The sequence below is a fragment of the Poromitra crassiceps genome (genome assembly GCF_964638095.1).
Source record: "Poromitra crassiceps genome assembly, chromosome: 14".
Classification (NCBI taxonomy): domain Eukaryota; kingdom Metazoa; phylum Chordata; class Actinopteri; order Beryciformes; family Melamphaidae; genus Poromitra; species Poromitra crassiceps.
This window is the reverse complement of record NC_139633.1, coordinates 38424284-38449283: the sequence shown is the minus strand read 5'-3', so window position 1 is coordinate 38449283 and position 25000 is coordinate 38424284. Positions and strand designations below refer to the sequence as shown.

The 25000-nt window shown below is 44.4% G+C and overlaps 1 protein-coding gene across 1 annotated transcript in view; it reads left to right on the top strand.

Moving 5' to 3' along the window:
- Positions 1-25000, top strand: part of LOC310789179 (sodium/calcium exchanger 1-like) — a gene marked incomplete at both ends in the record, with an annotated part of 63639 nt that overhangs the window by 1329 nt on the left and 37310 nt on the right. The window contains 3 exons of the mRNA XM_083650767.1: positions 790-1059; positions 3888-4052; positions 18006-18805. Of these exons, the coding sequence (XP_083506893.1) occupies positions 790-1059; positions 3888-4052; positions 18006-18805 (1235 nt within the window). The remainder of the gene's footprint in view (positions 1-789; positions 1060-3887; positions 4053-18005; positions 18806-25000) is intronic.

Genomic DNA, 25000 nt, shown 5'->3' with positions numbered 1-25000 from the left:
TATATATATATGTATGTATATATGTATATATGTATATATGTATGTATATATGTATATATGTGTATATGTATATATATGTATATGACTTGGCTCTCTCAGACAGCCTCTTCGACATGTTTCTCAAAGTATAAACCAAGTTGTGCGGTGATGTAAGGGTCCATGCAAGACCGACCCCCCTCTCAAAACACACAAACATTTAATTATTTCTCCAGGCCTATTTTACAATAATGAAATCATTTAGTTACTACAATAATTAGGTCTACTTTTGACTTTGATAATTAGGCCTACTTTTGATCAATTTCAGCCAAATTATGGAAAATTCTGCAATATTCCATGTTTTACAGTCGATTCCATTTTTATTATAAAATTCCATGATTCTGTCATAAAACACCACTTTCGATTCAAAGAGAAAGTATCCCTGCCCATTGTGCTAGGGGCATTCTCTTCCTCTCATGATACCTTACATCATATTAAAGGAACACTCTGCCCATTTTCAACCAGCTTTGTATCATTACAAAATCAGTTTGACAATTAGTGTGACAGTTATTGCGAGTTTGATTTGAGTTAGGTTGTGGACCAGTGATGTCATCCACGCACACGTGAAATCACTGGTCCACAACTGAACTCAAATCAACTCTCAGTAACTAAATCAATGTCTGCAAAACTGTTTTCAGATATACTACTGATTTAGTAATGATACAAAGCTGGTAGTTTCTTTAAATACTGTATATTCAAGTCAGCCAAATCTCTGACTCAAGAACTCTTACTTTAATTGATTCTGTATCAAAGGTGAAGCACCTGCGCGTGTTCTTCGTCACGGCCACCTGGAGCATCTTCGCCTACATCTGGCTCTACCTGATCCTGGCCGTGATCTCTCCGGGCGTGGTCCAGGTGTGGGAGGGGCTTCTCACGCTCTTCTTCTTCCCCATCTGCGTGCTGTTTGCCTGGGTGGCCGACCGGCGACTGCTCTTCTACAAGTACGTGTACAAGCGCTACCGCGCCGGCAAGCAGCGCGGCATGATCATCGAGACCGAGGGCGACCCGCCACTACCCTCCAAGGTAACCAGATATTATTATGATTTTATTTTTGTTACGTAATACGTACAGGACGGACAAACCCATCTTTATTTGCCACGATGCACCAATGTGCCTTTTTCACAGCAGCCATTTTGTATCTAAAAGTCAGGTTAAACACAGGTGCAACCAAAACATTAATGAGGGTTTCCAACTTCCAACCCATGTAGGTGTTCCAGTGCTGGGGCCCTCATTAACATTTTGGTTGCACCTGTGTGTTACCCTGCCTTAATAACTGCTGTGAAAGAGGCCCATTCACATACTGCACACACACACACACACACACACACACACACACACACACACACACACACACACACACACACACACACACACACACACTCCAGTTCTACTAATAATCTTGAGTTCGTATACCACTAGCAGAATACCCGTGCAGTAGAGATGCGCGGGCTGCAGTTATAACCGTGCTGACCGCGGATATCCCGCCCCGCAGACGGGGTCATACTATTAAACATTGTGATGAATAGCGGATGGGATGCGGGCGGGTGAAATGATGCATCGTTAATGAGGAACATTTATATTAATTACGTTCTCTAGAACGTATTTTAAGCTCCATTTTTCATCAGGCACATTATTAGCCGCCTATTGTGGGATAGCAAAGGACCCCCAAAGGACGAAGGCAGCGGTAAACAATAGCCATGCGCTAAACGTCGATGGGCTATGCCTCCTTTCTTGGTCCATATGGTCAATGATGTCACCAGAACCTCAAACAGGAGTCTCCGCTGAAGACGCGTTGGAAGAGAAGACGCGTTCGTATTTTCCCATACGATGAGGCCAATCCAGTCCTGATCTAAACTTAAAGCTATAGCGTTAGCCTAGTAGGCTACATGAGGGCTAGTGCTGGACTGGATATAATCTGACTCCAACAGCATGGACATTTATTTGGAGTCCTGGGGCCAGTTGCACCAAGTGGTCTTAACTATGCCTGGTCGTAACTCCTACGTCGGTCTTAGTTAAGACCAGTCTTTAGAGTGGATTTACGCCTGTTGCACCAACACGGCTTACTCTGGTCTTAACTACGCCGGTCGTAGCAATGCGCGTCCATGTGAATTGCCAGGGAATGCCCCCTGATTGGCACAAAAATGTGCCTCGCGACCTGCTTGGAGCGTCACTGGGCCACTACGCTCTATCAGCCACTACTGTATGTGCATCACTACACCCTCCCTCCTCCCACCCTCCCTCACTCCGGGGGAAAATGGCGGCGATTGAGTGCCAGACAGACAGTCTGAATGAAATTGAATGTAACGTTCCCAATTCTATGTATTAAATTCTAAAAAACGACCCTCAACATTTGAGAAGGCTAAGCCACACAACTAGTTCGTTATAATCGAACGTCATGCTTCGAAGGTGACTTTACGTCGATGAGGAGGGTGAGGATTCAATTACAGCAGGTCTCCGCTGATAGACTACCACGGATATCTCTTACAGGCACAGGCACCTTACGCCTCCTCCTGACTAGGCGTAATATTTACGACCGGTCTTAGTGAGAAAAAGGCTTACGCCCCGTTGGTGCAACCGGCACTTTGCGTTCTTATTCAGATACGGTAATCTTTTTTTCCAGATTGTGAAAAGTATTGACTGAAAACAGATATATAATTTCAACATTCATATAACAACAAAAATCTCTATCTCTCTCATCCCCCCTGAAATCACTGATGATGATGATGATGATGATGATAATTTCTCATGCAGATTCTGAAAGTGTATTTCACCAGCAGAAACACATTCATTAGCACTTCATAAAGAATCTAATAGTCCTGCTTGTCTCTTCTCTAAAGGCCGACCGGTTACATTAATTTAACTGGTAGAAATTAATTAGGCCGTGCTCGATAGAATTGTGTGTGTGTGTGTGTGTGTGTGTGTGTGTGTGTGTGTGTGTGTCGGGGGGGGGGGGGGGGGGGGGGGGGTTGGGACAGTTAAAGTGTTGTTATGTCGTAGGTCGTACCTGAAACAATTACTGAAACACTGAATGGAATTCTACACGCGCACACACACACACACACACACACACACACACACACACACACTTTTTAGGCCCTGTCATTTTTACTGTTTCGGTTTTTGACTACTCTCTGATACCCTTTGTGATTTCCGATGGAAACAAAATTGCACAAATCTAATTTAATTTGCATTATTGAGGTTTGAAGTGAATTCATGCTTCACTCAATCATTTCAGAAACTGGCTCTACTTCCAAAATGGACAATCATGTATTCATTTTGCTCCATCAGTAATAACAAAGAATAATAATAATAACAAACGGCAGCAGTTTCACCTTCTGCCTTGTTCAAATTCGACTGGATCAAACTGAGTGAACGCAGCAAAGGAAGATTCACAGGTGACAAAGTTGTCAATGGCAAAGGGACCATTTTGCCAAAAGTTACTGAGTTTTAAACGACATGACATTTTCCTCAAAGATAGAATCATTTGAATGAATTGATACAAAATATGACTCACAAGGTGAACAGTGAAATGGAGAGGAAGACAAAAACTTTGCACCGCAATTAAAATGCCAAAGGTTAGCACTGAAATAGGCCCTCGTGATCATTTACACTTAATATTTTTATTTATTTAAATAATACATAACTCTACACATGCTTAACTAGAGCTGCTAAATAATACTAAATAAATAATGTCATTTTTACAATCAGATTGGTGCAGTACATTTTGCATTAGGGCTGTGCGATAATTCAATATTGTCATTTTATTTGCATACAGACAAATTCTCCAACAGATTTGAAATGCAACTGCCAAGCGTCTACATCAAAGGTTCCGTTTTCTTTGCCGTTCCTAGATTGACATCGAGATGGATGGGAAGATGCTGAACTCTCACGGTGTGGACTTCCTGGACGGCTCGCTGGGACTGGACCTGGACGAGAAGGACCTGGACGAGGAGGAGACCCGCAGAGACATGGCTAAGATCCTCAAGGAGCTCAAACAGAAGCATCCTGACAAAGAGGTGGGAGCAAACATCCAGCCGGGCAGGTGGCTACTGCATGAGAGATGGGAGATGATTTGGTCATATTTAACTGAAGCAACAGGGTGGTGTAGGGGACCCAGAAGGCCCAGGTTGAAGCAAAACGGTGGTGTAGGTAGAGGACCCAGCAGGCCCAGGTTGAAGCAACAGGGTGGTGTAGGTAGGGGACCCAGAAGGCCCAGGTTGAAGCAACAGGGTGGTGTAGGTAGGGGACCCAGAAGGCCCAGGTTGAAGCAACAGGGTGGTGTAGGTAGGGGACCCAGAAGGCCCAGGTTGAAGCAACATGGTGGTGTAGTGTAGGGGACCCAGAAGGCCCAGGTTGAAGCAACATGGTGGTGTAGGGGACCCAGAAGGCCCAGGTTGAAGCAACAGGGTGGTGTAGGGGACCCAGAAGGCCCAGGTTGAAGCAACATGGTGGTGTAGGGGACCCAGAAGGCCCATGTTGAAGCAACATGGTGGTGTAGGGGACCCAGAAGGCCCAGGTTGAAGCAACAGGGTGGTGTAGGGGACCCAGAAGGCCCAGGTTGAACCAAAAGGGTGGTGTAGGGGACCCAGAAGGCCCAGGTTGAAGCAACATGGTGGTGTAGGGGACCCAGAAGGCCCAGGTTAAAGCAACATGGTGGTGTAGGGGACCCAGAAGGCCCAGGTTGAAGCAACATGGTGGTGTAGGTAGGGGACCCAGAAGGCCCAGGTTGAAGCAAAACGGTGGTGTAGGTAGGGGACCCAGAAGGCCCAGGTTGAAGCAAAAGGGTGGTGTAGGGGACCCAGAAGGCCCAGGTTGAAGCAACATGGTGGTGTAGGGGACCCAGAAGGCCCAGGTTAAAGCAACATGGTGGTGTAGGGGACCCAGAAGGCCCAGGTTGAAGCAACATGGTGGTGTAGGTAGGGGACCCAGAAGGCCCAGGTTGAAGCAAAACGGTGGTGTAGGTAGGGGACCCAGAAGGCCCAGGTTGAAGCCTGTGTGATGGCAAGTATCCATCCTGCTGAAGCCTCCTTGAGCAAAACACACTAAAGGCCGGGCCCCCACCAGTGTTGGGGGTAACTCATTACAAAAGTAATCATGTAATATATTACTTTTAGCAGTAACTCAGGAATATAACTTATTACCAATACTATTTCAGTAATATTATACCAGTTACTTCAAGTAACACACGTTACAGATTGAATAAAAAAAAAAATATCAATGCACATTTAAATAAAGATACAATCATTTCCTAATCAAATTGTGTTTTTATGCTAAAAAACACTATAAATGTCAATAACGAAGGGAAAAGATAACATTTAGAACTTTGGACATTTACACTGACTTCAAGACGGTTGAAATTATTTTTCGGGATGGTTTCGCGCGGCGATGTCATTCTGCTACTGCTGTTATTTTGGTGAAAGTAATGCAAAAGTGGTGTAATAAAATAATAAGTAACGAGTTGCTCTACCCAGACAGTAATATTGTGAAGTAACGTATTACTTTCAAATGAAAGTAACTACCGGTAGTAATATGTAGGGCTGGGCAATATAATCGATACGGCAATATATTGCAATATTTTATTTCCAGATACTGTATCGATACTTGGACGCCAAGTATCGGGATATAAAAAAAAAAAAAAATGCAGGCCATGTCATGCCAGGCTTCTGCATCTGGTGATTCCCACCCCTAATCGATACTGTATCGATATTTCCCATATTGATGCGTTCAGTAACACTCAACACTATGATGTACATATTATTACACTACCTGGGTGGTACACAGTGTGTTGTATCTTTAGCTCTATTATTTAATTTTGAGTAAATTCTGTAGAATATCGCAATATATCGCAATATGTATCGCATCGTATCGTATCGTATCGTATCGTCACCCAAGTATCGTGATACGTATCGTATCGTGAGATCCTTGCCAATACCCAGCCCTAGTAATATGTAGTATATTACATTTTGAAAGTAACTTGCCCAACACTGGCCCCCACACATGATCCATGGTAAAACCAGTGTTTTCCTATGGCGAGAGCAGTGCCTCCCAACTATGTGGGAGTGCTACCCTCGGTGTCACGCACCGCTCTTTTTGCCAGCATGCGCTGAGGTCAAAGTTCAACTGATTTCAACTTTGACCTTGTTAGCGCTGACCTTTCATGAGTGCAACCAATCTCGCCTAGCAACAGCTGCTGCTGCTCTCTGCTCTACTGTACCTTGCGGTGAGACAAGAGAAGATCGCCTATCATGTGAAGGCAGCTTAAATCCCTTTTCTGTCCTGCAGCTGACCTCTGACCTCTGACCTCCCTCTGGAGAGAAAGGCAAGTGAAGACAAATTTATCCTTTGGGAATTAGGGACCACAAGAGGATTTTTGATTCAATATCTTTGTTGTCATACATGCCGGTCTGTAGGTTAATTTGCATACTCCATTGTTGACAGTGACTAGCAACAAATCTCTTCAAGACTTTTTCTGGTCAAGGGAAGCTTGACCAGAAACACATATATATATATGTGTTAATGTGTTGAATCCCAAAGCATTTGGCAAATTAATTGGTACTGCTGATGCTGGTTTTCTCTAATTAATAGTCTAATCCAGAGAGGTGCGATGGTCGCACACACAGCACAGCCCCCCTCCCTCTGCTGAAAGCAGGGCCTGTAGGATAGGGTCCACTTGTAATTGGTACCAGTGTCTGGCAAAACTGGCCCGGGTGGTCAGAGTCAGCATTTCATATTAAAATGGGCTATGCTGCGGCGTGCAGCCTTATATAGAGAGCCAAAGTGAAACGTCACTTCCTGCTTTCTCGCTGTACCAGCGCTGCGAAAAATATGAATGGCCGTGGACGGAGAATAAGGTTACTTTTTTGATCCTGTTGGAATTGTGCCACGGGGTGCCAACGCTAATTTTGTCAATTTAAAACGTAACCTTGTATGTCAAGAAAGTCACAGTTTGTCGCCAAACTGTTGCACTATAAGTTATAAATCAGAAAGACTACAGGGGGGCATGGTGGTGCAGTGGTAAGCGCTGTCGCCTCACAGCTAGAAGGTCCTGGGTTCGATTCCCACCTGGGACGCTGTGAGCGCTGAAGGAATGCGTGCCCGTCCGCATGTCCTCGAGTGCCCGCCGCCCGGGTGGGGTCGTCAAAAGGGCCTTTCTGTGTGGAGTTTGCATGTTCTCCCTGTGCCCCCTGGGGGTTTCCTTCATATAGGAACCCCACACCAAAAACATGCAATATCCTGGTTGCTGAAGTGGTGCCTCCTCTGGTCGTTAGGGGCGCCTGTTCGGAGGGAGGGGTTGGAACTGGTTGGAATAGCGTGATCCTCCCACGTGCTATGTCCTACCGGTGAAGCTTCCCCTGTCAGGTGAAAATAAGCGGCTGGCTAACTGCCCATGTCTCGGAGGAAGCATGGAGCCAGTTTCGGCTCTCCCCAGATCGACAGGGTGGAGCAGCAACCAGGATCAATAAATTAAAATTAGCACTAATGGGGGATAAAAATGGGATAAAAAAATTGGTGGGGGGGGGGAAGAAAGACTACATACACTGTCGCCTAAGGGACGTCACTTTCTCTACCGGCAAAGCTGAAGACCGGCGACATGCCACGAGCTTCCACGAGGTATGTCGTTTTTATACGAAACTAACCCCTACGTTTCAGTTTGATGACAAACGGTGACTTTCTTGACGTGCAAAGTTATGTTTTAAATTGACAATTTACCGTTGGCACCCCGCGGCACAATTTCAAACGGGATCTAAAAAGTAACCTTACTCTCCGTTCACGGCCATTCATATTTTTCGCAGCGCTGGTACAGGGAGAAAGCAGGAAGTCATGTTTCACTTTGACTCTCTATACCTCTAAACTGGCCCGGGTGGTCAGAGTCAGTATTTATTAATATTAAAATGGCCTATGCTGCGGCTTGCAGCCTTATATACCTCTAAACTGGCCGGGGTGGGCAGAGTCAGTGTTTAATATTAAAATGGGGTATGCTGCCCTGTGCAGCCTTATGTACCTCTAAATCAGGGGTGGGCAATTATTTTTCCTGGGGGCCACATGAGAAACCCAGATTGTTGCCGGGGACCAAAAAATGCCATACAACAGCTGATTTAGGTCATCACATTAGATTTTTCTAGCTTCATACGTAAGTAAAATGGTGTAGTTTGTCTTAGACGTCCCAGGCCAGGCAGAACTATCATGAGGGTGGGTTTAGACGTCCCGGGCCAGGCAGAACTATCATGAGGGTGGGTTTAGACGTCCCGGGCCAGGCAGAACTATCATGAGGGTGGGTTTAGACGTCCCGGGCCAGGCAGAACTATCATGAGGGTGGGTTTAGACGTCCCGGGCCAGGCAGAACTATCATGAGGGTGGGTTTAGACGTCCCGGGCCAGGCAGAACTATCATGAGGGTGGGTTTAGACGTCCCGGGCCAGGCAGAACTATCATGAGGGTGGGTTTAGACGTCCCGGGCCAGGCAGAACTATCATGAGGGTGGGTTTAGACGTCCCGGGCCAGGCAGAACTATCATGAGGGTGGGTTTAGACGTCCCGGGCCAGGCAGAACTATCATGAGGGTGGGTTTAGACGTCCCGGGCCAGGCAGAACTATCATGAGGGTGGGTTTAGACGTCCCGGGCCAGGCAGAACTATCATGAGGGTGGGTTTAGACGTCCCGGGCCAGGCACAACTATCATGAGGGTGGGTTTAGACGTCCCGGGCCAGGCAGAACTATCATGAGGGTGGGTTTAGACGTCCCGGGCCAGGCAGAACTATCATGAGGGTGGGTTTAGACGTCCCAGGTTAGGCAGAACTATCATGAGGGTGGGTTTAGATGTCCCGGGTTAGGCAGAACTATCATGAGGGTGGGTTTAGACGTCCCAGGTTAGGCAGAACTATCATGAGGGTGGGTTTAGACATCCCGGGCCAGGCAGAGCTATCATGAGGGTGGGTTTAGACGTCCCAGGTTAGGCAGAGCTATCATGAGGGTGGGTTTAGACGTCCCAGGTTAGGCAGAGCTATCATGAGGGTGGGTTTAGATGTCCCAGGTTAGGCAGAGCTATCATGATGGTGGGTTTAGATGTCCCAGGTTAGGCAGAGCTATCATGAGGGTGGGTTTAGACGTCCCGGGTTAGGCAGAACTATCATGAGGGTGGGTTTAGACGTCCCGGGTTAGGCAGAACTATCATGAGGGTGGGTTTAGATGTCCCGGGCCAGGCAGAGCTATCATGAGGGTGGGTTTAGACGTCCCGGGCCAGGCAGAGCTATCATGAGGGTGGGTTTAGACGTCCCGGGCCAGGCAGAGCTATCATGAGGGTGGGTTTTGGCCCAGGTCTGGTCTAAATGGCACCAAAGCTCATTGAATCACTGGTGCGCCAGACTAAAAGGATGGACTACTTTTTTGTATCTCACGTTATTTTGCGTTTCTTCGGTTACAGTACTGTAGTTACCGGTTAGTGGGTGTCGGCCTATCAAAAGCAAAATTAACCAAAACTGACATCCCTATCGGGAATCAATAGCGTGCATGGCGGACATGAGATCTTACATTCTAACCACTTTTAATTTTAGACAATTATCAGAACACTAGATCTGTTCAGTTTCTATTAGTTCTGCCCTTCTACTGGAACAGGTTTTAGCGGAAAAAAAAATGTCTAAACTGGAAATTAGATCTATGTTGTTTGATTGGGCCAATAATGGAGGGTATTCCTTATGGTAAATAGTAAAATGGTAAATGGCCTGCATTTATATAGCGCTTTACAGTCAGTAGGTACCTTCACCCATTCATACACCAATGGCGGCAGGCTACCACACCATCAGGAGCAATTCGGGGTTCAGTGTCTTGCCCAAGGACACTTCGACATGCAGACTGGAGGAGACGGGAATCGAACCACCGACCTTCTGATTGGTGGACGACCCGCTCTACCTCCTGAGCTACAGCCGCCCTATAAGCCACAGCCATCCTTATGGATGGCTACAATGTGTTTTTTCCTCACCGACAACCGACCCTGGTTAATTAACCATCAACCAACAAGATTAAAATGTAACGTTTAGAATGCATTGCCCCCTGTGGGAGAGAAGTTGGCATAACAATATAGAGAGCCCCAGGGATGACGTATTTTTGTAGTCGGAACGCGGAAGTCACGGACTTCCTGGTTCTTCACTGTTTCTGTCTATGGGATTTTTGAATGGGTTTTTGCCGCAATGCTTCAAATAAGGTCTCTGCGCAACGCAAGTTTAATCAAATGTGAACCAGTGTTCAGCCGGATAATCTTCACAAATGAGGACCACTTTCATGAGTTTTGAAGCGTAAATGCGAGCCCTAGAAGTAAAAAGCTTGTGCTAAGCTAATCCAGAACTACACCGTGTCGCATAGACGTCGCATAGACGTCACGTCAGCACTCAAACCTGGACTGTTGTTGATGTGTGCGCTGCTGTGCACTGATTACCCCGGGCTGAACGGGCTGAACCAGGTGAGGGAAAGATAATTTCCGTGTTCGTCCTTTGAAGTGATGACGTTATTGGCGTATATATCCCCGTCGACTCAACAGTGTAGTCTCATTTAGCCGTTTGCTAGCTAGCCACCCTTTTAACGGCACGTAAAAGCTTCAAAACTCATAAAAGTGGTCCTCATGTGTGAAGATGATATTACTAAACACTGGTTCGCGTTTGATTAAGCTTGCGTTGCCCAGAGAATTTATTAGAAGCATCGCGCCAAAAACCCATTCAAAAATCCCATAGGTGAAAACAGTGAAGAACCAGGAGTGTTAGCATCGATGATTTCCGCACTCGTTCCTGCGGCTCTCTATTTGTGCCTCCCGACTTGTCCCCCCAGTGGGTAATCAATCAATGCGTCTAAATTGATCTAACTCACTCTGTAATGCATCTAATGTGCGCATCACATCAGGTCTGTCATTTGGCGATGCAGTAACTGAGCTCTGTGGTGCACCCTGACACTCTCCCATTCTGAACTCGTTCATAAAAAATATACAATTCCACAATTTCTCTGAACTGGCATGTGGTAAAGAGTCACTTTTTAACTGCTCAGCCCTCAACGTGCTGCGTGGAGACTTCATCGAAGAGGAAGACGCAATGTGAAGACACACAGCATGTCTCTTGTATTTAAGACATAGATTCTATAGCTTACTTTTCTTTGACCATACAGAAAAGCAGTTCTATGTCTGTTCTGTACAGTAATAGGCTACAAGTGCAAGATGCAAAAACACACAGTTCTGTTGTAGCTGTTTTCGTCATTTTTTCCCTTTCTGTTGTTATCACAGCGATTATGGTAATCCACTTCATAATGCAGCCAAGGTCTCATCACAACCTCCTATCTCAACATGATCATTTAAAGAAAGGAAACATTGAGGAGGAGGAAAATAAGCATGCAATGTAGCAATTAAATTGATATGCAGATAAATACATAAATATAGACACAGTTCCACCCTCGGGGAATAATACAATCTATGGCAGTATCTATCTGTGTGTCTATCTGTCCGTCCCTCTCTCTCTCTCTCTAGTTCTGTGACCAATTCTTTACCATATAGATGTATGTGATGATGATATATGTGGGTCAAAGTGTGTATATCTACTAAATATTGAGAAAGGTTTGTCATTCTGTTGGTGTAAAATATTGATGAAATGACTCAAGCTCTATCAGTGCAGACAACATGGGCTTCAAGTATTGCTTGACGAGTTCCGTTCTCCTCGGTGGAATTTGTATATTTGATTGATTGATTGATTGACTTTATTTGGTGATAAAAACAGGACATAAGACAACATATCACCGAGGATAAAAACACAATAAAGCCCGAAGGCTTATTTCCATTGTGGTCCCCATGGAGACAAGACAGACAACGTAAATACGTGTAACAAAGAAGTGCAAGTGGGAACATAATTTAAAACTAATACAACTCCATTAAAAGATAAATTACTAACTCAGTTTATAATTTACCAAAATAAAAAAATAAAAACTAGAACTAAACATATCAATCAATAAAATAAAAGACCAGCTATACCATAAATAAATAACCAATTCAAGAACTAAAAAAGACAGGATAAAACGGTTTAAAGTGCGGATGTTTGTAACCATTTATTTAAGCCTTTCTTAAAAGTGCAGATAGACTCACTCAGTTTCAAGCACGAAGGTAACATGTTCCATTGAGTCGCTGCATTATATTTGAACGAGTTCCTCCCCATCAGGGTCCTAAATCTGATAGGGATGAAATCAGTAGAACTGCCTCTCGTAGAATACTGGTGACGCTCACTCACACAAGAAAAGTAGCTTTTAAGATACATAGGAACAAAATTCTTAACAATCTTAAAAGTGAACAGCAGCTTGATGTATAAAGTGCGCTTCTCAACTGTCAGCCAATTAAGACTGTCAAAGTGAGCTTGGTCCAGGTGGGTACGTGGATGGACTTTAAGAATGACTCGAATCAACTTGTTTTGAGCCGTTTGTAATTTGTTTTTGAGTTTCTGAGAGAGACCAGTATACCAGCAGATGGCAGCATAGTCAAAATGACTCTGAACAAGTGCAGAAGCCAAAGAGTGAAGGACTGGACTGGTGAGAAAGGCAGCTTTCCTGGCCAGAAACCTGACATGCATGTTAATTTTGCCAAGGACTTTCAGAGCCATATACTCACCTGATAGGCATTTGTCTAAAATGCAGCCAAGGTAGCTTACCTTATCTTTGGCATTAATTTGAATGTCACCAATCTTGATGACGAGACCGGGCGATTTAGACAATTTAATTTTAGAGCCGAATACAATGGCCTCTGTCTTACCTAAGTGAAGAGACAATCTGTTTCTTGAGGTCACCGTCACCGACAAGCGTAAAGAGAAGCTGCTGAAGCGGTGACTCTCCTGGTGTGTGAGTTCAGCAGTCTGGTTGACTCTCCTGGTGTGTGAGTTCAGTAGTCTGGTTGAAGGTGACTCTCCTGGTGTGTGAGTTCAGTAGTCTGGTTGATTCTCCTGGTGTGTGAGTTCAGTAGTCTGGTTGAAGGTGACTCTCCTGGTGTGTGAGTTCAGTAGTCTGGTTGATTCTCCTGGTGTGTGAGTTCAGTAGTCTGGTTGAAGGTGACTCTCCTGGTGTGTGAGTTCAGTAGTCTGGTTGACTCTCCTGGTGTGTGAGTTCAGTAGTCTGGTTGAAGGTGACTCTCCTCGTGTGTGAGTTCAGTAGTCTGGTTGACTCTCCTGGTGTGTGAGTTCAGTAGTCTGGTTGAAGGTGACTCTCCTGGTGTGTGAGTTCAGTAGTCTGGTTGACTCTCCTGGTGTGTGAGTTCAGTAGTCTGGTTGAAGGTGACTCTCCTGGTGTGTGAGTTCAGTAGTCTGGTTGACTCTCCTGGTGTGTGAGTTCAGTAGTCTGGTTGAAGGTGACTCTCCTGGTGTGTGAGTTCAGTAGTCTGGTTGACTCTCCTGGTGTGTGAGTTCAGCAGTCTGGTTGACTCTCCTGGTGTGTGGGTTCAGCAGTCTGGTTGACTCTCCTGGTGTGTGAGTTCAGTAGTCTGGTTGAAGGTGACTCTCCTGGTGTGTGAGTTCAGTAGTCTGGTTGACTCTCCTGGTGTGTGAGTTCAGTAGTCTGGTTGAAGGTGACTCTCCTGGTGTGTGAGTTCAGTAGTCTGGTTGACTCTCCTGGTGTGTGAGTTCAGTAGTCTGGTTGAAGGTGACTCTCCTGGTGTGTGAGTTCAGTAGTCTGGTTGACTCTCCTGGTGTGTGAGTTCAGTAGTCTGGTTGAAGGTGACTCTCCTGGTGTGTGAGTTCAGTAGTCTGGTTGACTCTCCTGGTGTGTGAGTTCAGTAGTCTGGTTGAAGGTGACTATCCTGGTGTGTGAGTTCAGTAGTCTGGTTGAAGGTGACTCTCCTGGTGTGTGAGTTCAGTAGTCTGGTTGACTCTCCTGGTGTGTGAGTTCAGTAGTCTGGTTGACTCTCCTGGTGTGTGAGTTCAGTAGTCTGGTTGACTCTCCTGGTGTGTGAGTTCAGTAGTCTGGTTGAAGGTGACTCTCCTGGTGTGTGAGTTCAGTAGTCTGGTTGAAGGTGACTCTCCTGGTGTGTGAGTTCAGTAGTCTGGTTGAAGGTGACTCTCCCGGTGTGTGAGTTCAGTAGTCTGGTTGACTCTCCTGGTGTGTGAGTTCAACAGTCTGGTTGAAGGTGACTCTCCTGGTGTGTGAGTTCAGCAGTCTGGTTGACTCTCCTGGTGTGTGAGTTCAGTAGTCTGGTTGAAGGTGACTCTCCTGGTGTGTGAGTTCAGTAGTCTGGTTGAAGGTGACTCTCCTGGTGTGTGAGTTCAGCAGTCTGGTTGAAATAGACTTTTACACTGTTGTCGTCATCTCTACGTGGATTTAACAAGACAGCCGCTTAACCCACTGACAGTACAAGTCACAAGTGCTTTGGCGTTGCAGGTACATCAATTGGTTGATGTTGTTGGTGTATACAGATGCAGTCACTCCCATCGTGACAGATTTTTTTCAGTACTTTGTGCTTGACGATGCGGTGCCGTTTTTGAGATGGTTTGAGATTGAGAATAACGGCATTCAACCACTAGTCCATAATGTGTATCTCACTGTAGCGAGCAGCTTAGAGCTGCGGGGTCAGCGTTCAGCGCAAACGTATTTGTTCTTCCGGTTCAGCGCTTGTTGCCTGCTGTGGCTAATATTAGCCGCTAGTTAGTTATGTTATATGGCAGTAAAATGCCACTGAATGACCAAATTGATATAACTTTTAACCATTTCGAGTAACAATGTTTCCATACGGATCACCAGCGTTAGTTTGTTGTTCATAACGTGGCTATATTCATAACGTTTATATCTCGGATGCGTTATTTCGAATTACACATAGGTTACGCCTGGCGCAACCTACATGTATACTGTATGTGTTGTGGCAGCCGTGACTCCAGCGCACCTGGAGATGGTAGGGATTTGGCGTCTTGCTCATGGACACTTCAGCGGTCATGTGGGCTTGAACCCGGGTCCTCTCGTGGAAGGATGATTTCTCCACTCGCTTCCAGGCGTTTGTGAGTTTGGGAATTTGGGAATCATGAACCGACAGTACAGAAAATGTAGATTATTTTTCTGAATTCTGTGAATCTCTCTGGCAATTCTGTTAAGTGTACAAGTGGCAACAGTGAAATCTAACACGCTTCAGCCAAGTTTAGAATAAGAGGCTCAACAGTAGATGACGGTATACATAGAACAACTTTTTACGTGGGCACTTCAGACTTCAAAAATTCGAAATTTCTTAAATCGAACAGCCCTACTTCTAAGGCCTCACAAAACCTGGAGTGACCCTAGTCATCCTCTTCAGTGGAACCTGTCCCTGGAAAATATTGATAGTGTCCTCATTGAGCTTCATGCGTTACCTATTGTAACAGTATGGTATTTACCAGAAGATTATTTGACCAGACAAATTGAATGAAGATATGCCCAGACAAGCACACAAATAATGCTATCTTGTTTAAGCAGAGAAGTCGATATCTTACAATAACAGCCTGGGTGACTGCTTGATACAGGGCCGCTGGAAGTCACTTTAAGCAGGGGGTGCTGGGAGGAAGAACATTTACGTTTTTTTTGTTTACATTTTTTTGCCATATTTAGAGGAATATCTCATTTTAAATTAACATTAGGATACTGTTGTGATGTAATTATTCCGTATTTTCTCATTTTCTCACTCATTCAGAGCAAAGAGGGAGATATATATCATGATGATAATGCTCATCTCGCCACTAGGGGGTGCTGCAGCACCCGTACTTCCCCCCGGCCCTGGCTTGATATCTGTTGTTACCAATATTGTCAGCCTAAGGAGACAATTCAGCTGTGGTTGTTGATTGTCACTTGATTTTAGGGGTGGGAATCACCAGATGCCCACGATACGATACTGAAACGATACTTGAGTCACGATACGATAGTATTGCGATACTGCGATATTTTCAATATTGCGATATATCGATATTGCGATATATTGAATATTGCGATATTTCGATATATTGCGATTTCTTACTTTTTCAACTGCCAATGATGTCCCCAAAGGACAACATCTGTCAACATCTGGTTTATATAAGAACAATTTTTCAGTCTGTACATCTGACTTCAACCATTTTATTGCAGCAACATTGTCAAGTAGACAGACCAACAACTTTCATAAAGTCATGTCATAGTTGCATGCACCTGACAAACTGAACTGTTTGTTACAGTCTACTTACAGTCCACCTTAACTGGATGTGTGTGTGGACTACTGTACTTATGTAGTTTTTGCAACTTCACTTCACTTACACAAAACATTTTGTGCAGCCCATTCAGTAACTGGGGAATTTGTAAATGACTGTTATGACAAAACTGTTACTGTTAAAACAAAATGAAAATATGCTACCGTTTGTTTACTGCTGGCCTTGGAACTAAAGTTTATAGTAGCCTGGTGGCCTGGCATGGCCTGCAATTTTTTTTTTTTTTTTTTTTTTTTTTGCAATATCGATACTTGGCGTCCAAATATCGATACAATATCGTCAGGCAAAATATCGCGATACTGTGGTGTATCGATTTTTTCCCCCACCCCTACTTGATTTCACTTCCCAGTTTTTCCCAGTGGTCCACTAGTTTGCTTCTCTAACTTTCATCGAATTGACCTTTTGCTAACATTAGCTAACTGACTATATAATGTGTCCATAACGATTGTGATACCAATGTAATGAGTAAGTAAACTAATCTTACCTTTGAACAGAGGTGTCCTTGGTGAATATAACGGGAAAGTTGACCGAGGTTCCGGTGCCGGTAGAGCGAAAAGGGGTGGGACTTGGGAAACGGCAATGATAATGCCCTATTAACTGCTTTAAAGTAATAATAGGGAAGATTTTGGTTTTCTTGTTTCTGACAACACCTATGGCCATGAGCAGTAATTGCAGATGAGATCCACACAGTGGCGCATGTGTGACGTGAAGGGTTTTTTCTTCTTCTTCTTAATACATTGAAGTTGGCCAGTGGGGGGCGGTAATGCAACGCCCTCCGTGCACACATCTCAAGAGAAGAAGAAGTTGGTCAGCGGTAGCTAGCAGAGCTAATAGAAGAGTTGCGACATCTCCATTCACTCAAACGGACTAGTTTTTGGATTAAGCAGCGCTGTCGAGTTGCAGCCGAATGGACAATTTGTGATGTACTTTTGAAAGGGTAAAGATGTTTAAAGAATCAACTTGTATATTATCAGCTTTATTTTATGCATTAAAACGTACAGTAGCATGAGAGCCCTTCCTGGCTATTCCCCGCTATACGTGAGTCACGCTTGCACTTCCGTTAGCCCACTCTCTCTTCTATATTACTCTGGTAGGCAGTTGACAGATTGGGTCGTTTCCCTTGCGCGGTTTTGTGTGCGTTTTGGCAATCTTTCTCCTTTTTTTTTTGTTTGTTTGGGGGCGGGGAAAGTGTCGCCACAGACACAAGTTCATAAATGTTGCAATACAGAGAGATGCAAGGGCTTTCATCAATGGTCATAGGCTCAATCACCATACCATTGTGTTAACTCAGTTGAGGATATATTCTTCTTCTTCTTTTTTGGAGTTTTATCGCGGTTGGCAAACCTATGTATGTGCATTACCGCCACCTACTGGAGTTTGATGTCCTCTTCATAGTGTAATCTATTTACAGTGTTCATCATATATCCACCCATAGTGCTCCCAATTCACGATATAGTGTCCATTCTATGACTCGGACTGATTCGGTGGGAACTCATCTCTCAACGCCTTCTCGATCTCCTCTCCAGAAATGTCAACAACATTCAAGAACCTTCTAGCTGCATCCATCATCTTAATCTTTTCCTTTTTTCCTTTGACCTGTTCCACACAATTAATTACCATAGAGTTGAGGATATAATAGTGACTTTACAGCCATTTATTTACAAAATCTTCCGTATTATCACTTTAACACTTTGACTGGATTTGTGTTTGTTTCTGTGTGTGTGTGTGTGTGTGTGTGTGTGTGTGTGTGTTCCTTTGTGTGTGTCCATTACCAGGTGGAGCAACTTATCGAGCTGGCCAACTACCAGGTCTTGAGCCAGCAGCAGAAGAGCCGGGCCTTCTACCGCTGCCAGGCCACGCGGCTGATGACGGGCGCCGGCAACATCCTGAAGAAGCACGCGGCCGACCAGGCGCGCAAGGCCGTGAGCATGCACGAGGTGCGCTCTGACACCGGCGAAAACGACCCCATCTCCAAGGTGTTCTTCGACCCCGGCTCCTACCAGTGCCTGGAGAACTGCGGCACGGTGGCGGTGAACGTGGTGCGGCGCGGCGGCGACCTGGGCAAGACCATCTGCGTGGAGTTCCGCACGGAGGACGGCACGGCCAACGCCGGCTCGGACTACGAGTTCACGGAGGGCGTGGTGGTCTTCAAGGCCGGCGAGACGGCCAAGGAGATCCGCGTGGGCATCATCGACGACGACATCTTCGAGGAGGACGAGAACTTCCTCATCCACCTGTCCAACATCCAGGTGCTGCCGTCGGAAGGCGAGGAGCCTTCCGCGGACGGAAAGGCGTCGCACGGCGACCACGCGGACTCGGTGGCCTGCCTGGGCGCGCCCTCCTCGGCCACCGTCACCATCTTCGACGACGACCACGCCGGCATCTTCACGTTCGAGGAGGCGACGTCCCATGTGAGCGAGAGCGTGGGCACCATGGAGGTCAAGGTGCTGCGCACGTCGGGCGCCCGCGGCGTGGTCAGGCTGCACTACAAGACGCTGGAGGGGACGGCTCGCGGCGGCGGCGAAGACTTCGAAGACACACACGGCGTCCTGGAGTTTCAGAACGACGAGATCTTGTGAGTCATGCTTAAGTTACCTATCTATCTATCTATCTATATATCTATCTATCTATCTATCTATCTATCTTGTCGCCTGATATTGTTTGTCATACAGTACATGTCTGTGTAATGAACGATGTCAATGTGATAATTGCTGATGTTATTGCTGATGATACGGGAACATGAGTGTGAGTGCATGCATGCGTGTGTGTGTGTGTGTGTGTGGTGTGGTGGTCACGATGGGCGGTATGGTGGACCGCTTATTGTGCCACGAGGATTCAACAACAACCCCACCCCCCCCCACACCCTCCCCCCGCCAACCTTCGCTGTACTTGTTTACACTCTTCTGCCTTTCCTTTGACTTCACTCGCTCATTCTCCCCTCTATCGTTCATTCATCCATCGCTTTGGATTCTGCTGCTCTGATGTTTTTCAGCCGCTGCTGCAGGTTACTTTGTGTCAGTGTGCGATGGTTTTAACAGGTTACTTTGTGTCAGTGTGCGATGGTTTTAACAGGTTACTTTGTGTCAGTGTGCAATGGTTTTAACAGGTTACTTTGTGTCAGTGTGCGATGGTTTTAACAGGTTACTTTGTGTCAGTGTGCGATGGTTTTAACAGGTTACTTTGTGTCAGTGTGCGATGGTTTTAACAGGTTACTTTGTGTCAGTGTGCGATGGTTTTAACAGGTTACTTTGTGTCAGTGTGCAATGGTTTAACAGGTTCCTTTGTGTCAGTGCACGATGGTTTTAACAGGTTACTTTGTGTCAGTGTACGATGGTTTTAACAGGTTACTTTGTGTCAGTGTGCGATGGTTTTAACAGGTTACTTTGTGTCAGTGTGCGATGGTTTTAACAGGTTACTTTGTGTCAGTGTACGATGGTTTTAACAGGTTACTTTGTGTCAGTGTGCGGTGGTTTTAACAGGTTACTTTGTCAGTGTGCGATGGTTTTAACAGGTTACTTTGTGTCAGTGTGTGATGGTTTTAACAGGTTACTTTGCGTCAGTGTGCGATGGTTTTAACAGGTTACTTTGTCAGTGTGCGATGGTTTTAACAGGTTACTTTGTGTCAGTGTGCGATGGTTTTAACAGGTTACTTTGTGTCAGTGTGCGATGGTTTTAACAGGTTACTTTGTGTCAGTGTGCGATGGTTTTAACAGGTTACTTTGTGTCAGTGTGCAATGGTTTTAACAGGTTCCTTTGTGTCAGTGCACGATGGTTTTAACAGGTTACTTTGTGTCAGTGTACGATGGTTTTAACAGGTTACTTTGTGTCAGTGTGCGATGGTTTTAACAGGTTACTTTGTGTCAGTGTGCGATGGTTTTAACAGGTTACTTTGTGTCAGTGTACGATGGTTTTAACAGGTTACTTTGTGTCAGTGTGCGGTGGTTTTAACAGGTTACTTTGTCAGTGTGCAATGGTTTTAACAGGTTACTTTGTGTCAGTGTGTGATGGTTTTAACAGGTTACTTTGCGTCAGTGTGCGATGGTTTTAACAGGTTACTTTGTCAGTGTGCGATGGTTTTAACAGGTTACTTTGTGTCAGTGTGCGATGGTTTTAATAGGTTACTTTGCGTCAGTGTGCGATGGTTTTAACAGGTTACTTTGTGTCAGTGTACGATGGTTTTAACAGGTTACTTTGTGTCAGTGTGCGAGGGTTTTAACAGGTTACTTTGTGTCAGTGTGCGATGGTTTTAACAGGTTACTTTGTGTCAGTGTGCGATGGTTTTAACAGGTTACTTTGTGTCAGTGTGCGATGGTTTTAACAGGTTACTTTGTGTCAGTGTGCGATGGTTTTAACAGGTTACTTTGTGTCAGTGTACGATGGTTTTAACAGGTTACTTTGTGTCAGTGTGCGATGGTTTTAACAGGTTACTTTGTGTCAGTGTACGATGGTTTTAACAGGTTACTTTGTGTCAGTGTGCGATCATGTTTTAACAGGTTACTTTGTGTCAGTGTGCGATGGTTTTAACAAGTTACTTTGTGTCAGTGTACGATGGTTTTAACAGGTTACTTTGTGTTAGTGTGCGATGGTTTTAACAGGTTACTTTGTGTCAGTGTGCGATGGTTTTAACAGGTTACTTTGTGTCAGTGTGCGATGGTTTTAACAGGTTACTTTGTGTCAGTGTGCGATGGTTTTAACAGGTTACTTTGTGTCAGTGTGCGATGGTTTTAACAGGTTACTTTGTGTCAGTGTACGATGGTTTTAACAGGTTACTTTGTGTCAGTGTGCGATGGTTTTAACAGGTTACTTCGTGTCAGTGTACGATGGTTTTAACAGGTTACTTTGTGTCAGTGTACGATGGTTTTAACAGGTTACTTTGTGTCAGTGTGCGATGGTTTTAACAGGTTACTTTGTGTCAGTGTACGATGGTTTTAACAGGTTACTTTGTGTCAGTGTACGATGGTTTTAACAGGTTACTTTGTGTCGGTGTGCGATGGTTTTAAGAGGTTACTTTGTGTCAGTGTGCAATGGTTTTAACAGGTTACTTTGTGTCAGTGTACGATGGTTTTAACAGGTTACTTTGTGTTAGTGTACGATGGTTTTAACAGGTTACTTTGTGTCAGTGTACGATGGTTTTAACAGGTTACTTTGTGTTAGTGTATGATGGTTTTAACAGGTTACTTTGTGTCAGTGTACGATGGTTTTAACAGGTTACTTTGTGTCAGTGTACGATGGTTTTAACAGGTTACTTTGTGTCAGTGTACGATGGTTTTAACAGGTTACTTTGTGTCAGTGTACGATGGTTTTAACAGGTTACTTTGTGTCAGTGTGCGATGGTTTTAAGAGGTTACTTTGTGTCAGTGTGCAATGGTTTTAACAGGTTACTTTGTGTCAGTGTACGATGGTTTTAACAGGTTACTTTGTGTTAGTGTATGATGGTTTTAACAGGTTACTTTGTGTTAGTGTACGATGGTTTTAACAGGTTACTTTGTGTCAGTGTGCGATGGTTTTAACAGGTTACTTTGTGTCAGTGTATGATGGTTTTAACAGGTTACTTTGTGTCAGTGTACGATGGTTTTAACAGGTTACTTTGTGTCAGTGTGCGGTGGTTTTAACAGGTTACTTTGTGTCAGTGTACGATGGTTTTAAGAGGGTTACTTTGTGTCAGTGTGCGATGGTTTTAACAGGTTACTTTGTGTTAGTGTATGATGGTTTTAACAGGTTACTTTGTGTTAGTGTACGATGGTTTTAACAGGTTACTTTGTGTCAGTGTACGATGGTTTTAACAGGTTACTTTGTGTCAGTGTGCGGTGGTTTTAACAGGTTACTTTGTGTCAGTGTACGATGGTTTTAAGAGGGTTACTTTGTGTCAGTGTGCGATGGTTTTAACAGGTTACTTTGTGTTAGTGTACGATGGTTTTAACAGGTTACTTTGTGTCAGTGTACGATGGTTTTAACAGGTTACTTTGTGTCAGTGTGCGATGGTTTTAACAGGTTACTTTGTGTTAGTGTACGATGGTTTTAACAGGTTACTTTGTGTCAGTGTATGATGGTTTTAACAGGTTACTTTGTGTTAGTGTACGATGGTTTTAACAGGTTACTTTGTGTCAGTGTGCGATGGTTTTAACAGGTTACTTTGTATCAGTGTGCGATGGTTTTAACAGGTTACTTTGTGTCAGTGTGCAATGGTTTTAACAGGTTACTTTGTGTCAGTGTACGATGGTTTTAACAGGTAACTTTGTGTCAGTGTACGATGGTTTTAACAGGTTACTTTGTGTCAGTGTACGATGGTTTTAACAGGTTACTTTGTGTCAGTGTACGATGGTTTTAACAGGTAACTTTGTGTCAGTGTACGATGGTTTTAACAGGTTACTTTGTGTCAGTGTACGATGGTTTTAACAGGTTACTTTGTGTCAGTGTGCGGTGGTTTTAACAGGTTACTTTGTGTCAGTGTACGATGGTTTTAACAGGTTACTTTGTGTCAGTGTACGATGGTTTTAACAGGTTACTTTGTGTCGGTGCGCGATGGTTTTAACAGGTTACTTTGTGTCAGTGTGCAATGGTTTTAACAGGTTACTTTGTGTCAGTGTACGATGGTTTTAACAGGTTACTTTGTGTCAGTGTACGATGGTTTTAACAGGTTACTTTGTGTCAGTGTACGATGGTTTTAACAGGTTACTTTGTGTCAGTGTGCAATGGTTTTAACAGGTTACTTTGTGTCAGTGTGCGATGGTTTTAACAGGTTACTTTGTGTCAGTGTACGATGGTTTTAACAGGTTACTTTGTGTCAGTGTACGATGGTTTTAACATGTTACTTTGTGTCGGTGTGCGATGGTTTTAACAGGTTACTTTGTGTCAGTGTACGATGGTTTTAACAGGTTACTTTGTGTCAGTGTACGATGGTTTTAACAGGTTACTTTGTGTCAGTGTACGATGGTTTTAACAGGTTACTTTGTGTCAGTGTACGATGGTTTTAACAGGTTACTTTGTGTCAGTGTACGATGGTTTTAACAGGTTACTTTGTGTCAGTGTACGATGGTTTTAACAGGTTACTTTGTGTCAGTGTACGATGGTTTTAACATGTTACTTTGTGTCAGTGTACGATGGTTTTAACAGGTTACTTTGTGTCAGTGTACGATGGTTTTAACAGGTTACTTTGTGTCAGTGTACGATGGTTTTAACAGGTTACTTTGTGTCAGTGTGCGATGGTTTTAACAGGTTACTTTGTGTCAGTGTACGATGGTTTTAACAGGTTACTTTGTGTCAGTGTGCGATGGTTTTAACAGGTTACTTTGTGTCAGTGTACGATGGTTTTAACAGGTTACTTTGTGTCAGTGTGCGATGGTTTTAACAGGTTACTTTGTGTCAGTGTGCGATGGTTTTAACAGGTTACTTTGTGTCAGTGTGCGATGGTTTTAACAGGTTACTTTGTGTCAGTGTGCGATGGTTTTAACAGGTTACTTTGTGTCAGTGTGCGATGGTTTTAACAGGTTACTTTGTGTCAGTGTACGATGGTTTTAACAGGTTACTTTGTGTCAGTGTACGATGGTTTTAACAGGTTACTTTGTGTCAGTGTACGATGGGCATAATGGTTTCCAGTAGAAGCTTGTGGTTGTACTGGGCAGCTCCCAGGTGTGTGCAAAGCTGGATGAAATGTGAAGCAGTGGAAGGCTGCATGGGAGACTTCACTCCGATATACAAAAGCTTTTCTAAAAACGCCAGCTGCCCCTTCTTACGGCTGTTACTCTGCGTGTGAAGGCTCCAGAGGAGCCACTCACACAGAGGCTTTTCATGCTGCCTTTTCTGTCTGAAAACGACTCCAAAACTCCATTTGAGGATCACCCGCTGTGCAAGGCCACACACACCTCTCCCTGAGAGACGTGGTTATCTGATGGTGGCTCCTGCAGAGGCCTGTGAGGATGGCTGCTTCACCACCGCATGCGAGGAGTCTTCTCACCACAGTGGCTACTGTGCACACCACCGCCGCCCTGCTGCTCAAACTGAGCCACTGGCAGGGCGGGCGATTAGCTCCAGCCACCGGCCAAATGTGGCTACAGTGCCAACCACTTTGGCTGCGAAACAAATATCATGGCTAGGTCCTATTCTGTTCTAAATAGCTCTTGGCCCGGTACTATTATGAAAGTGACTGGTGCATTTTGATGTACCTCGTTATCTCTATGGGCTTGTGACAAAGACACAAGTGACTTTCTTGCCACATTTGTACCTGATCATTGCTGCAACACCTTGTTATGTGATGACCTCAACTCTACTGTTGCACTGATTTAAAATTGGCTCATGGTTAAGGCTCAGCTAAAATGACAATTAAGGCTGATTCTTTTATACAGTTACACCGGCGTCTTTAGTATTTAGTTGTCAAATTTAACATTGGACTTCAAGTCTACAATGTTATTTATTTGTTTGTTTGTTTATTTATTTATTGATTGATTGATTGATTGATTGATTGATTGATTTATTCATTTATTTATTTATTTAAAAATGACCCCCATTAGCTGATGCTTGTGGCACCAGCTAGTCTTCCTGGCGTCCAAAATACAATACATCATAAGCATGATGTACATACAACATGTGTAATTTTTACATGCTATTCATCAGATACATAAACATACAGTATGTGTAACATTTAACACATTTGCACTTTGAGTTGTGTTAGTTATGTACATACAATTACATACAGTTACAATGACATACCGTAGCGTTGTATTACATACAATTGTGAATACATAGAAAACCTGGAATGGCACATGACCAAAAA